The sequence below is a fragment of the Ovis canadensis genome, chromosome 1, assembly GCF_042477335.2.
Source record: "Ovis canadensis isolate MfBH-ARS-UI-01 breed Bighorn chromosome 1, ARS-UI_OviCan_v2, whole genome shotgun sequence".
NCBI classification, from domain to species: domain Eukaryota; kingdom Metazoa; phylum Chordata; class Mammalia; order Artiodactyla; family Bovidae; genus Ovis; species Ovis canadensis.
In genome coordinates this window covers 88,125,648-88,139,462 of record NC_091245.1, presented here as the reverse complement: position 1 = coordinate 88,139,462, position 13,815 = coordinate 88,125,648, and the positions used below count along the sequence as shown (strand labels likewise).

Sequence of the window (13,815 nt, the reverse complement as noted above, 5' to 3'; positions counted from 1 at the left end):
AGATCCTTGATCCTTTGACCTCTGAGGCCCTCAAGCCTCCCCTTCCCTGCTCAATTCATCCCTCCAGGGTCAAAGGTAGGAGCTTCCTGCTCAAGGTCTCAAGATGCCCCGGCCCCCGCCCCAGGTTCTGTGCATACTTGAAACTCACAAGAGCTAGATGGACCAGGTCCCACACCTGCTGGTTCTTGACCTGGTTCCTCTTGAGCCTTTCAGATTTGATTTCTTTAAGCTTCGCCTCATGAAGACTCTGGGGCTCTGCAAATGCTAAAGTGGGACCACACTGTTCTCTGAATATCCAAGAAAAGGTGTGGGAAAGGAGCACTCCTATTATTCAAAGTGCACATCAACTTCTTGCATCCATCTGATTGGCAAAAATCAGATGTACACTGCAATTGGCAAAAATTGCAGTGTAACAAACGTGGAGCAGGTAGGACTCCCATAAACAACTGGTGGGAGTGATAATAGATGCAACCACTTTGGACAGTGATTCAGCCAACATCTAGTGAAACTGAAGACACGTATACCCTCTGAGACATCAATTCTATTGCAAAACATACACACCCTAGAGAAATGTGTATTCATGAACATCCGTGTCATATGTTTATTAGCATTAGTGGCAATGGTGAGAATTCAAAACAACTTAAATGACCATCAACTAGAGGATGAATAAGAAAATTCATCCTCTAGCTTGACCATCAACTGGTCATGTAATGAATAAATTCATTACAGTGGAATACAATACAGTCATGAAAATGGATGCACTGGAGTTACATGTATCAATACAGCTAAAATCTCAAAAAAGAGCATTTAGCAAAAATAACAGCAAGCTGCAGAAGGTGGTATATAATGCATTTATATAAAAATTTAAAGTATGCACATATGTTCTATTGTTTAAGGATTACACATATATTTATTATAAAAATTTTTAAATGAATTAGTAGAATAAACCCCAAATTCAAGATAGTAGTTATTTTAGGAAAAGGGAAATGAATGAGAAGAGAATGGATACTTGCTATTGTTGCTGTATAGCTGCTAAGTTGTGTCTGACACTTTTGCAATCCCATGGACAGCAGCCCACCAGGGGGCTTCCCAGGCAAGAATACTGGAGTGGGTTGCTATTTCCTTCTCCAGGGGCACTTCTATGGCATCTGTAATATTTCATTTCTTAAGAACGTTGATTATATTATTATATGTGAGTTTATATGTCTGAGATGTTTCACTTAAAAAGATGTGTTAAAGAGTGCTAAATCAGTGAACCAGAAGGGAACAGTATGGTGTGTGTTGGGCCTGGTAGCTAATCTTATGAATCGGTTCCACTGGCTTCTGGAGTTAAGTCCCAGGCTCTCCTAACACCACTCAGGGGCCCATTAGATTGGGTGAATCTCCACATTTATGATCATCCCTAGAGTATATAATTTTCTCATAAAATTCAACAAAGTATAACGGAAAGTCTCAAGTGAACACAGTAGATTGATCACGATTCTAGAAATACAGTTGAATTCATTCATAAAAACCACTGACTTTCTTCTTACGGCTGTTTCCCCCCAAAGAAAACATTTGCAATTTTCTCTTCTTTGTCAGACATCACATGTTCACAACAACATACCCCAGCCAGGTGGCTCCAGAGTCACACTCATGCCTCAGGAGATTCACTAAGTGCTTCATAGAGCAGACCTCTGTGCTCATCCACACAGAAATCCCAGATGTTACATCCAAGAATGCCGAGGGCCAATCATCCTTGTCTGATAAATATGGAAGGGTGTGTGTCCTGCGCCTTGTTACCCATCCCTAAGCATCAGCTGTTTGTAGCTGCAGAGCTGGGGAACGGGGAGGGAATGGGGCTTTCAAACTCCACCAGATCTGGATTCTTCTCCTTGTGTCATGAGTCTGGACCTTCTGTGTAATCATTAATGTGTGTGTGCGTTTACTCAAACACATGTGTGAAACAGCACTATTAAGGGACAAGGTCAAGACACAGGACTGGACAAGGTCCAGTCTGCAGGCACAGGACCAGAACCCTGCCAGGCCGGACCGAAGCTTCACCAGGCCCCTGATATTGCTACTGATCAGCTGGCATTAGGAACTGAACTTTCTAGCCTGCCCACCAGGGCGACTAATGTACTTCTTGCCTAGGGTTACCTTGAAGGGCACGCCAGTGTGCATTTGAAATTCTCTTATTCCTCAATGGACTGGTGCATGCCAGCTGTGCCTAGCGGTCTGAAGAGCAACAGAGAGACCGGGCCACCTGGTGGGCAGAGACCGTGCTTAGGAAATTGGGTGTCCACTTTCAGGACACTTATGCCCCTGAGGCAGCCCTGGGAGCCATGCCCCAGAATCCTGCTCTTCCCTCACTGGGCTATTGGGAGGATTAAGTGAGAGACGTGGCTGGCTTCAGTAAGGGTAAAATCATGATTCACGCGGTCTTTTACCTTTAATAAAATAGTAACCCCATTCCCCTGATTTGGGTACAAGTTGGGATTCCCAGGGAGCTTTCTTTAGGCATCTTCTTGGTTCCTACTGTCACAGATTCACTCAATGAACCCCCACCCCCACCCCCACAGCCTGGCCAAACCTGACTTTCCACTGTGGCCTTAAGCGCGTCCAGTGCCTTTCCACACTCTTGTGCATATAGCTCCGCTGAAATCTATCTGCACCCGGAGACTGTTTCAGATGTCACTCCTCCCCAAAGCTTCGGATTTCACCCATACTGATGCGCTGCCTCTCTCCTTGGAACCTGCATGTGGGGCCTGTGCTCCCTTCCCTGGTGCCTCCGTCCAGCCAACACAGAGCCCGCCACCCAGCAGGCCCTCAGCGAGTGTTAAACTGCATGAAACAGATGAGGCCCAGCAGAGCTGTCCGTGTTCCCCAGGAGCCTGTGACCCTTACCTTGGGAGTGAACATGTGTAGGATGCCGTCAATGGCCCCCCGCAGCAGCAGCCCCCGGACCAGGAAGCAGGCCAGCACCACATAGGGGAAGAGGGAGCTGAAGTACATCACCTGCAGAGAGAACAAGGACCCGCTGTGGGCCCAGCCCCTCCTGCAGCTGGCACCCCCCTCCCTGCTCCCAGCTGGGGTGCACGGGCCACCTCTGATGGCAGTAGAAAGCAGAGCCCCAGGACCCCCCGGGCACGCTGCCAAACCCACCGCACGTCTGGCACTGAGCCACGGCAGAAGCAGGCACACAGACAGGCTGGAGTCAGTGTGGCTGTGCCTGAGGCTTGTTTTCTCCTTCAAGGGTTGGTGGGGCTGGGCCCGCAGCCTCCCCACCCCCAAGGGCTGCCACTGGGGCGAGGAACCCTTTGCTCTTCCCTCTTCATTTTTTTTATGTCTTCATGCCGGCTTTTCTGTCCCTGACTCCAGGGGACTCCCTAAGGATCTCCCCTGTCCTTGGAGCTCCTTTGACAGAAAGCATCCAGGAGGGTACAGGCACAGCTCCCAAACAAAAGCATCAGAATAAGGTCCTGCCTCTTGTGATTATAAAGTATATTTTATTTTCTAGCACATGCATTTCTTGAACATTTCTATATCCCCATGTGCCTGGCACAGAGCCACCCACAAAGGAGATGCTTACAAATAGTTTACTGTGCTGAAACAAACCAAGAGGGCTGTTTGGGGAGGGTGGCATAAAGGTTAAAAGCATGCATGTCCAGAGTTAGACCACCTGAGCTCTGATCCCAGCTCTACCATTTTCCAACCATGCGACCTTGATCTATTCACTTAACCTCGGGGTGCCTCCTTTTCTTCATCTATAAAATGGGTATAATGATTCCGAAGGTTGTTGTGGTCCAAATGCGAACTCATAAATGTGGCAGTGTGTGATCCATGACGTGAAGTGCTAGCTACTAGTCTGGCCTTTGCAGAGAGAAGAGGCGGTGGCTGAGATCACACTACCTTTCTAGGGCTTAGCTTCCCTGCTCATCAAATCCACCAAAGAACCTGGAGCCTCAGACAGACAAACAAGGTTCTGGTTTGAGCCCTGGGGCTGACTTGCTGGCTGTTTGACCATGGGTGAGATGGGTAGATTGAGTTATAGGATTCTAACATCTTTTCTAGCCCTGGCAGTCCATGAATATTGATACATGACAAAGAAGAAAGGGTCCTTATTTGAAGGGAAAATGACCTGCTTGGAGAAGGTGTGTGGGGTTATGCTGGTCTGCATCCTCAGAGGCTCTCAAAGTCCCCGTCACTCAGAGCACCCACCTATTCACAGAGCCCATTAGTTACATACAGTGAACTGTTAGTTTTCACCAAAAATTGCTGAGCAGGCTCTTCTAGGATTCTTGCTAGGGAAGCTGAGGGGCAAGTGTCTAGCCAAACATTCTAGTTCAATACTCCTGGTTTTTTTTTTTAACCTTAAAGTTTGCAGAGCAGCCCTGAGTTATCCGAGCATGGAGGCAGCTGGGGTCACGGCAATGATCTTCCACAAACCCATCCTGGTGGGCTGTCCACAGGGACCAACTCTACAGCAGCAACAATCCCATCTCAGACCTTTCACGGCAGCCCAGAGTGCTCTGCCCCTGCCGTCCACACTTTTCTGCAGCACCCTCTCCCCGAGTAAGTGTGGGTGTCCCGGCCTCCTGGCCACTCACCTTCCCCGAGGACTGGATGCCCTTGACGACAGCCATGCCCACGATGCTCCAGGCCACGAGGAGGCACAGAGTCATCTTCCAGTTGAGGCCCCCGCTCTCCGAAATGGAGTTGGAGATGTCCAAGGCCTCTCGGTACCAGAAGTAGGTAGTGGCTGAGCTCTTCTCACACTCTGCCTCCACCACTGAAATGGCAGCAAAGGCCGCAGGGGCCCGTGAGACCACCTCCCCGGCTGGAGCCCAATCCAGGGCAGCTGGGCATGGTAGCAGGAAGGGACTGCATTGTTCTGGGTCAGCCAGGGTCTGGCAGATGGACTCCTGGGCCACCGAGGAGTGGCCTAACTGATCTACCTGAGTTCCCGCTCATGCCATTCCCCAGCCCATGTCCATCAATGGAGAGCAGGAAGGATTGGGCAGAACTGGCCGCAAGTTCCTTGGGAAAGGTCCTGACCTAGCAGCCAGGCCCCTGGGTCCTCATCCTAGATCCTGAGTGAAATCAGCAGTGTGACCGTGGGAGAGTTGTTTCTGAACCTCAGTTTACCCATTTATGAGGAGGCATAAATCATCCAGCCCTTTATAGGACTGGCATGCGAATATAGATCGTTTCCAGAAAGAATAGTGCTAGAGTAACACAGGGTAATTAATAATAACTAAACACAACTCACAATTTCCAGAGTTACTCCTACACTCACTATTTCATTCAACCCCTATAAGAACTCTGTGGGACGGGCTGGCAAGAGATCATCATAAGAGGACATGAGGGGACTTCCAGGGTGGTCTAATGGTTAAGACTCCATGCTTCCAATGCAGGGGTAAAGGGTTCAATCCCTGGGTGGGGAAACAGATCCCACATGCTGCACGGCCGAAAGAAAAAGAAAGTGGAAGAGATGAGGATCAGAGAGGGTAGGTGGCTTATCCAAGGTGGCACAGCAAGTCAACAAAATCCCAAAATCTGCAGGGAAGGAATGGAGACTCAGATGTGGAGAATGGGTTTGTGGACACAGTGGGCGAAGGAGAGAGTGGGATGAATGGAGAAAGTAGCATCAGCAGCCTAAGCCTCCCCTCTTAGGCCCTGTGGGTTCCTTCCTAGGACAGAGCTAGCTGGAATCCCCAGGTGGGTTCCTTAAAGAACCATACTTGCCTGCCACGGTCCCATTCCTGGAGACAGGGCACTCACTCCAGGGCAGTGGGTACTGGAAAGACTTGAAGAAGTAGAAGATGCTCCACCCGATGATCACATTATAGTACAGCCCCACAAAGAGGCAGACCTGCAGACGGGGGTCCACGGGGATCACAGAGGCTGCAGGCAGCTCCGCCCCCACCCCTCCCCCATGCACAGCCTTGAAGGAGGAAGAGGAGAAATGGGACGGTGGTAGCAGAGGGCCTGCTCCTAATCCTCCACTCATCTGTTATTCGGGGAATCCACAAAGGAATGTTTCAGATATTAAAGTTCTCTCCTTTAAGCAATGAAGTCTTAAAATGTTAATCCTTTCCAGTTTGAAATTCCTCTAAGATGCCTGAAGCACTTCCCCATCATTTCCTGATGACTCAGGATTATAATTCCAGAACTGCCCTAGGGGGCTATGGAGGCATGCCTAGTTATCGCTGCCACAGTAAATGGCCCCAGACAGCTGTGCTTATTGAGGTCCTGTAGATGCTTCTTATTGGCTTCCCATGTCTTCCATTCTCTCAGGATGCTGCTTTCTCTTTGGTACTGTCAGAAGCCTGCCTCTAGAAAGACATGACTTCTCATTTTTTGGAACATGATAACCAACCTTGGTAGAACTGTATTTAAAACAAAAGCACATGGATCCTGACTGAGGCTCAAAGGGGTTTCCTTTGAAAGCAATGCTTCTACATGTAGAGATTTTCTGCATCCACTTGGGATGCAGACCCCTGCCTATAGCCAGAGACCCCCTCTCTTTCCAGGGGCCTGGCTATCTGATGTATGTGACACTGCTGGGCAGTGTGAGGGCTGAGAGACCCTGGCTTCATCAATTTTGTCTGAGCCCTGGTATGCATGAGCAGACACTCCTATAGCATACCTTACATGTGTGGGAATATAGCGGGAGACATGCCCACTGCCTTTACTGGAATGCTTACAGTCCAAGGAGGAGGCCCCACTCACACTCATGCACATATACACAGTCAGCCCCAGCAGAGGGCGCTGTATTCGGTCCTGTCAACCTGTGCCGAGGTGATCTCTCCCAGTCTGCCTGAGGCAGGTTTGGGCTGGCCCTGTTGCCAGGCCTGACAGATCCTTCCAGAGGCAGATTCCAGTTTTCATCCTGGGTGTGAGCATGGGCACCTGCAGACTTTGCTCCTAAGCGAGGCTCGGTTTCCCCACCTGGAAAGCTAAGCAGGGCTTCATCTGCAGCCCTGTGGATCAGCCTGTAACCCTCATGGAGCATTCCCATCCAGGCCAGTGGGGTCTCCCCATCTCCCACTGTTCCAAAGCCACACCCCTCCTGGGTTGGCCACAGATCCCTGAGGCCTTCTTCAGCTCCGTTCATGTGCACAGCAAACTGGAAAGGAGACACCATACCCCAAGGCTGCCTTTTCTCACCCAAATAAAATACTCTCTAACCCAGGAGAAAGGATGGGCCTCCCTCACAGAGTGCTGATGGGCTGGTAAGCAGAGCGGGTATCTGGGATGGTCCACTTGTCCCCAGAGAACTCTGGCTGAGATGTCCCAGGCCTTTCCTCCTTCATAACAGTCCCAAATATTACATCATTCAGGCAGTGGTGCCGACTTCCAGTTTAGGAAGTATGTGGTCCTGAGACACCAGCTGGATGCAATACTCAGGATGATGCAGAGTATCATCCCTCCCTGCCCTTCACCCCTCCCAGGACTCTGGGCTGTAAGCCCTGTGCCCCAGAGCAGCCCCTCTGCCTCCCGGCCTGTGCCCGCCACCGGCCCCCAACTTACTATGCAGCTGGAGAAGCCGATGCCGCCCAGGCGGGGGCACACATAGTGCCACACGCCGATGCTGCCGCGGCGAATCCTCTGGCCCACAGCCAGCTCCAGGAAGAAGAGCGGGATCCCGATGATGATCAGCAGCACCAGGTAGGGCACCAGGTAGGCACCTGAGGAGGAGAGAGGGATGTGAGAGGGCGTCTGGAGCATGGCAGCCAGCTAAGGGAAGGGTGGCAGCCAGGTCCTACAGCCTCAGCCACATCTCCAATCATCCTCAAACTGTCTCCAGGCCCTGTGCTCCTCCAGGAATGCTTCAGCTTACACATGCAACCTGCCACACACTGGCTGCCCAGACCGCCTTCTCCCCCTTGGCTCCACTGACCCAAAACACTAAGGGAGGAGCCAGATGGATGTCAATGCCTACTATTCACAAGGCTGGATTCAGAGGCAGATAGCCCCACCTCCCTGCGCATTCTGTGGACACCTGTTCACACCCCCTCCCGCCCACAGAGGAGCAGCCCCCACCCACTGGCCCCTAAGAGGCACAGACCCTGGGGCGCCATCCTCCCCAAGTCTGGGGGGACCAGATGCTGACACAGCAGACTGGACAGCTCCAGCGAAGCAGAGCTTGGAAGCTCTCCAGGGACACAGGGTCTGACAAGCATCGCCATTAATCTATAGCTAATTGGGAGGAACGGAAGAGAAATTAGCAGTTTAGGAAAGCATAGCCAGGAGGATCAGAAAGGATAGAATGGATCTCACTAAAGATTCCAGACAATAAATTTAGCTTGCTGTCCCAGGTCTCACGGCAGACACAATCTCGATTCCAAGTGACAGGGCATTTAGCAGAGGAATTAAAGCCATGTCTGGACACAGACAATTGACCCTGGTGGAGAGCTGTGCCAACAACCCAGTCCTGTGAGCAGTGCTATTGGCACAGCCCTGCCTGTCTGTTAAAGGTGTCTCCAGTGCCTACCATTCCCAGACCAAGCCCTGCAAACTGGGAGCCTCTAGAAGACCCCCCAGCCACACTGCTTTGTTCCCCATAATGCAACATCCCAACATGTGTAATAAACCCAGGAGTCAGGCACCTCTGGGGCCCACAACTCGGCACTTGGCAACAGCCCATTGTTGGCTATTCTATCCCAGGGTGTGCAGTGGGGCTATCTGGGCCACGGAAGGCACAGACACTATCCCAGGAGAGCTGGTGGGACCCTCGGGTTCACCTGAGCACTATCAGCATGCACACACACACATCACACACGATCAACTGAGCACATACATGCTAAGAGAGGGCCGCGGGTCCAACGGAGCTAGTCAGAAAAGGCGCCCAAGGGAACAACCCCCCGCAACTTATATAAGAGCATCTAATTCATGCAACACACAAGTGCACACGGTCACATGAACGCACACATTTAACTTGTCACTAAAGAGCCTCTGCATCATATTATAAAAGGAGAGGGACCTGAAGGACCCCCAGTTCTGTCTTTTAACCCAGCTCTGTCTCGTGGTCTCCAGCTCTGGGAAACGGAAGAGGAGCGGAATGATCTGAAGGACAGCAGAGGGACACAGGCTCCCTGGTGTTGTATTTCACCCACGAGTCCTCAGGTCGGGGAAGATGTGCAGGGAGACAGGTCTCAAGGGTCAGAGAAGTAGGATGGCATTTTCTGTGGATGCTTTTCTCCTCTTCCCAGGGAACTAGGGAGAGTCTCCAGGTAATTGCTATCCAAAGACAGGTCCTGCTGCAAAGACTTGGCCCCCATCAGCCACCACTCAGGCCCCAGGACTCCGACTGGACTGGAGGCTTCTTCAACACACTGAGGTCTAGCTAACCACAGGGCTCAGGGGACTGCAGGCTGGATGAGCAGCATTCTGCCTGGGTTCACAGGTGCTTTTTCATATCAACCCTTATTAAAGTCATTTGGACATGCACCCTCCTCTACCTTAGAAAATACAAGTGGGGACACATCTGAATTTACTTTGATGGTTCAGTGGTTTTCCGGGCCTCAGGTCATCAGTCTAAACAGCTGGGAGCACTGTTCAGGGAGTTATAAAATTTAGGAGAACATGGCTACAGAGAATTAGATTCTGGGATCTCTGAGGCTTCCTGGATCTCTAGCATGTCACGCTATTAATAGCAAGCCCCAAGGTGGGCTTTGAAAGACCACCTTGATCTCGGCCTGTTGAGATGCATGCTGAGTCGGGGGTTGAGATCCAGACCCTGAAGTCAGACCTTCTGGGCCTGAGTCCTGGTTCCACCACTTACTGGTTCTGTGACTTTGGGCAAATTGCTTGATCTCTCTGTGGCATTGTTTTCTTATCTATGTAGAGGATGAAGATATTAGGTAGAATCATACGAAATTGCTGATATTTGATCATTTTTTACTTAAAATGCCCAGTTCATATGCTTCAGCTGTACATCTATTGCACAGGGCTGCCATGAGGATTAAATGAGTGACTTACCCACAGTAAGCACTTGATGACCATTTGCCTACTTCTCACAAAAATAAAGAGAAAAACAAGCAAACTGCGAGGATGAAGAATAAAGAAACTGTCAACATCTGGCGGAGCTAGGCGGAGTTTTGGAGTTTCCATTCAAAATTAAGCAGTTCTCACTGGATCACTCAGGGCTCAAAACCAGAGTTTTAACTCTCAGACCAACCATCTCCTGTGACAATCTGCCTCCTTCCAAAATACATTTAAGATGACTAAAATGTTTAAGATGGCTATAAAAACCAGTAAAATGTAGGAGTTAAAGGTAGAGATAAAGAAGGATTCCAGGAATTAGAAAGGATGGGAAATGAAGGTAGGAGCATGGAATGGGGAGCTCAGAGTCCTGAGACCTGATAATGTTTTTCTTTGGGGGTTGTTCGTGATGTCTAGTGCCGTGGCAACGGTCTGATGACACTGGGAACTAACAGACTTTGGCAAGAATGCAGCCTGGGGGTAGGGGGGTGGTGGAATGTGTGGCGGGGAGAAGGACTCTGGGATTCAGCACTGAATGCTCAGGCAGACTGATTATCTCAGCCATGAGGGATGCGGTTGGAGGCTGCCAGCCAGAGCCCCTAATGCAACGTGCCCTATGAAGTCATTTTGGGTACTCTGAGCTTTTAACATCTCACAGCACTTGAGGGAATCACACACTTCCCTTTGTAACGTTGCTTCGGGCTGGCCTTATATCAACTCAGTGACTTGGGCCTGGCCATTGTCATACAGGGGGCTTTCCTGGTAGCTCAGCTGGTAAAGAACCTGTCTGCAATGCAGGAGACTCTGGTTCGATTCTTGGGTCAGGAAGATCCCCTGGAGAAGGGATAGGCTACCCACTCCAGTATTCTTGGGCTTCCCTGGTGGCTCAGACCGTAAAAATTCTCCTGCAATGTGGGAGACCTTGGTTCGACCCCTGGTTTGGGAAGATACCCTGGAGGAGGGCAGGGCAACCCACTCCAGTGTTCTTACCTGAAGAATCCCCATGGACAGAGGAGCCTGGTGGGTTACAGTCCATGGGGTCGCAAAGATTTGGACATGACTGAGCAACTAAGCAGAGCACAACAGGCATGCCATACAGATTGAAAGCTCTGATCGCAGCTATTTACTAGGTGAGTAAAAATAAAGATCTTCAAAGCAAGAAGAGTACAGAGGGAAGAGACTGTGCCCTGGTGGCAAGATGGAAGTTTCTGGCCCTAAGTCAGGTGGGCATTCTCACTCCCTGCCCTTCAACAGAACTGGCAAAGGAGGAGAAGTCTCTAGCCAGGCTCTGCCTTCTGGACCAAGGAGAGCATCCCAGAGGGGGAGGGAGGGACTCTGAATAGGGCTGCATTTCTGGGGGAGCCCACATGGCAGATCCATGGGGCAGGGAGGGAAGTGACAGGGCTAAAATGCCTGTAGAGCTGGGGCCACACCTTCAGGCTGGAGCGTGGCAGTCCCAGGGCACAGGGACCCAGGGGCAAGGAAGTTCTTTGCTGGCTCCATCACTTTCCCAGAACCAGAGGTCTGAGCTTGGAATTGTCAAAGCCCATTGGGTATTGTTTTTTGTGTTTTTTTTGGTTTTTTGTTTTTTTTGTTTTTTTTTTTGCTTATTTTTGGTTCATTTCCCCCTGGTTTCAAAGCAAATTGCCTTTGGAACATTCCAGCCTACCTCAGAGGTGCTAGGGGATAAGGCCTGGGAGCTTCCACCCACCCCAGGAGCTAGAATAGTGAGTAGAAATGGTCTGATACCAGGGGCAAGATCCTCTGTGGGGAGTGAATCCCCCTCTGGAGGGGCAGCACGAGGGCCTCTCCAACCTGCGAGGCAGCAGGTGTAGTGATTAAGGGCTCAGGCTCTGGGGCCAAGCTGTCCAGGTTTGAATCCTGACTTTATCACCAGCTGTGTGACCTTGAATAAGTGATCTAACCTCCCTGTGCCTCAAGTAACAGCATCTAATATGAGTTAACCTACGTGTTACCTCACATAGGTTTTTGGGGGCAATACCGTATGAACCATATGAAATTGGTGCTTTGGCTGTTCCAAGATGCAGCTTCATGCATTTCAACCTAATATCCAGGAAGAGCTTATCACAGTGCCTGGCATCTATAAGCATTTAATAGTAATGGCCAACAGCTGCTCACTACTGAGCGTCAGATACGTCCTCGGTCGCTTCAGTCGTGTCCAACTCTCTACAACCCTATAGACTTTAGCCCACCAGGCTCCTCCCGCCATGGGATTCTCCAGGCAAGAATACTGGAGTGAACTGCCATGCCCTCCTCCAGGGGATCCTTCTGATCCAGGGACTGAGCTCACGTCCCTTATGTCTTCTGCATTCGCAGGTGGATTCTTTACCACTAGCACCACCTGGGAAGCCCCATCAGATATAGTGGTAAGCATTCTATTAATAAATAGAATCATTTAATTCTCCCAACTATCCTGTGAGGCAGGAACTACTATTATTCTCATCTTACAGATGCAGGATAGCGAGGCACAGAGAAATGAAGCAACTTGCACAGGGTCCCAGAGCCAACTGGCTCCCCTGGGACTTGGATCCAGGCTGTCCAGGGCCAGAGCCCACATTCTCTCCTGCAGCCTCTTGAGGGCTGTTAGCCATTCCTGGGGAAGAGTTTCAGTCTCACTCTGGAGTCCTGAGTTCCAGGCTACAAGGGCCTCGGCTCTGCCTCATAAAGGGGTGTTTTTTTTTTCCCCTCAGCCCAGCCCACATGCAGGGCACTCTGGGACAAGCAGGGCTGCCCCTTACCTCCTCCATTTTTCTGGCACAGGTAAGGGAACCTCCAGATGTTGCCAAGGCCCACAGAGAAGCCAATCTGGGCCAGGATGTACTGCAGCTTGCTGTTCCAGGCCGGCCGGTCCTCCGCGTCCAGCTCCTCCTCTGCTGCCTTCTGCTTGCCGCCTGCCTCGCCAGCCACATTCAAAACACTCTGCTTGTAGTCCACGGGCTCCTCCAGGGCCAGCAGGTCGGCCACCGACTCCGTGACGTGCTCATTGCTGTGCTCGCGCTGGGTCACCTTGCTGTTCTTCGGCATTGGGCCCCCTGGGTGGCGCAGCCCTGCTTCCCAGCACGTGGAGAAGGTGGGACTTGGCTGCCGTCAGCTCCTTCTCATCCAGGGACCTCTGAAACCAGAAGAGCAGGAGAGGGTTTGCTGACCACACCAGACAGGTGGGGAGCCCGAGTGGACACGACCCAGTCAACTCCCTCTCGCACACTCAGAAGCTGGTCAGTGGCCTTGAACTTCAAGCTTGCCTTCTTCTCCAGTGAGGGCCACTGAGGGCCTCAAGGTCTGCACCCTCAGTTTCCCCATGGGCCTTCTCAGCGGAGCATCATCAGAAACGCAAGCCTGATGGAAGGGGTAACACCATACACCAAACCCAAATAAAGAGTCATCCATCACAACATGGCCATCTTTCACCATCATAGATCCTAGAATGTTCAAGAACATTTGGAGGGCTCCACTGCCTTCCCCTCCTAGGGCAGCACAAGGTGGAGCCAAGTCCTAGCTTGGCTCTTGTGTTCTATGTAGCCAAACCACCTAGTGGGACTCAGGGAAACCAGCACCTCATTCCAAATGCAGTTGGGGGCCAGTGGCATCAACATGCTCGTCAGTAACACAACTCTCAGTCCCACCCCAGACCAATGAACAACGTATTTCTACAGAAACTCCAAGTGATTCAGAGGGACATTCATGTTTGCAAAAAAGAAAAAAAAAAAAAGGCTAACGCTCTTACATGGGGGCCCTGCTGGTGTCCACACCAGCATTCCCCAGGCAAGAGTACTGACCAGGCTCAGCTAAAGATTCTGGCAGCAGAGACCTGGAGATGCTTGCTCA

At 50.9% G+C, this 13,815-nt stretch overlaps 1 protein-coding gene across 1 annotated transcript in view; it reads right to left on the bottom strand.

Annotated features, from left to right (window-relative positions):
- The window catches only part of SLC6A17 (solute carrier family 6 member 17), a 38,608-nt gene extending 25,516 nt beyond the window's left edge, over positions 1-13,092 (bottom strand). The window contains exons 1-5 of the mRNA XM_069573699.1: positions 12,729-13,092; positions 7,516-7,673; positions 5,728-5,854; positions 4,590-4,771; positions 2,887-2,997 (exon numbers count right to left, since the gene is read on the bottom strand). Of these exons, the coding sequence (XP_069429800.1) occupies positions 2,887-2,997; positions 4,590-4,771; positions 5,728-5,854; positions 7,516-7,673; positions 12,729-13,014 (864 nt within the window). The 5' untranslated portion in view covers positions 13,015-13,092. The remainder of the gene's footprint in view (positions 1-2,886; positions 2,998-4,589; positions 4,772-5,727; positions 5,855-7,515; positions 7,674-12,728) is intronic.
- Positions 13,093-13,815: the final 723 nt, after the last annotated feature.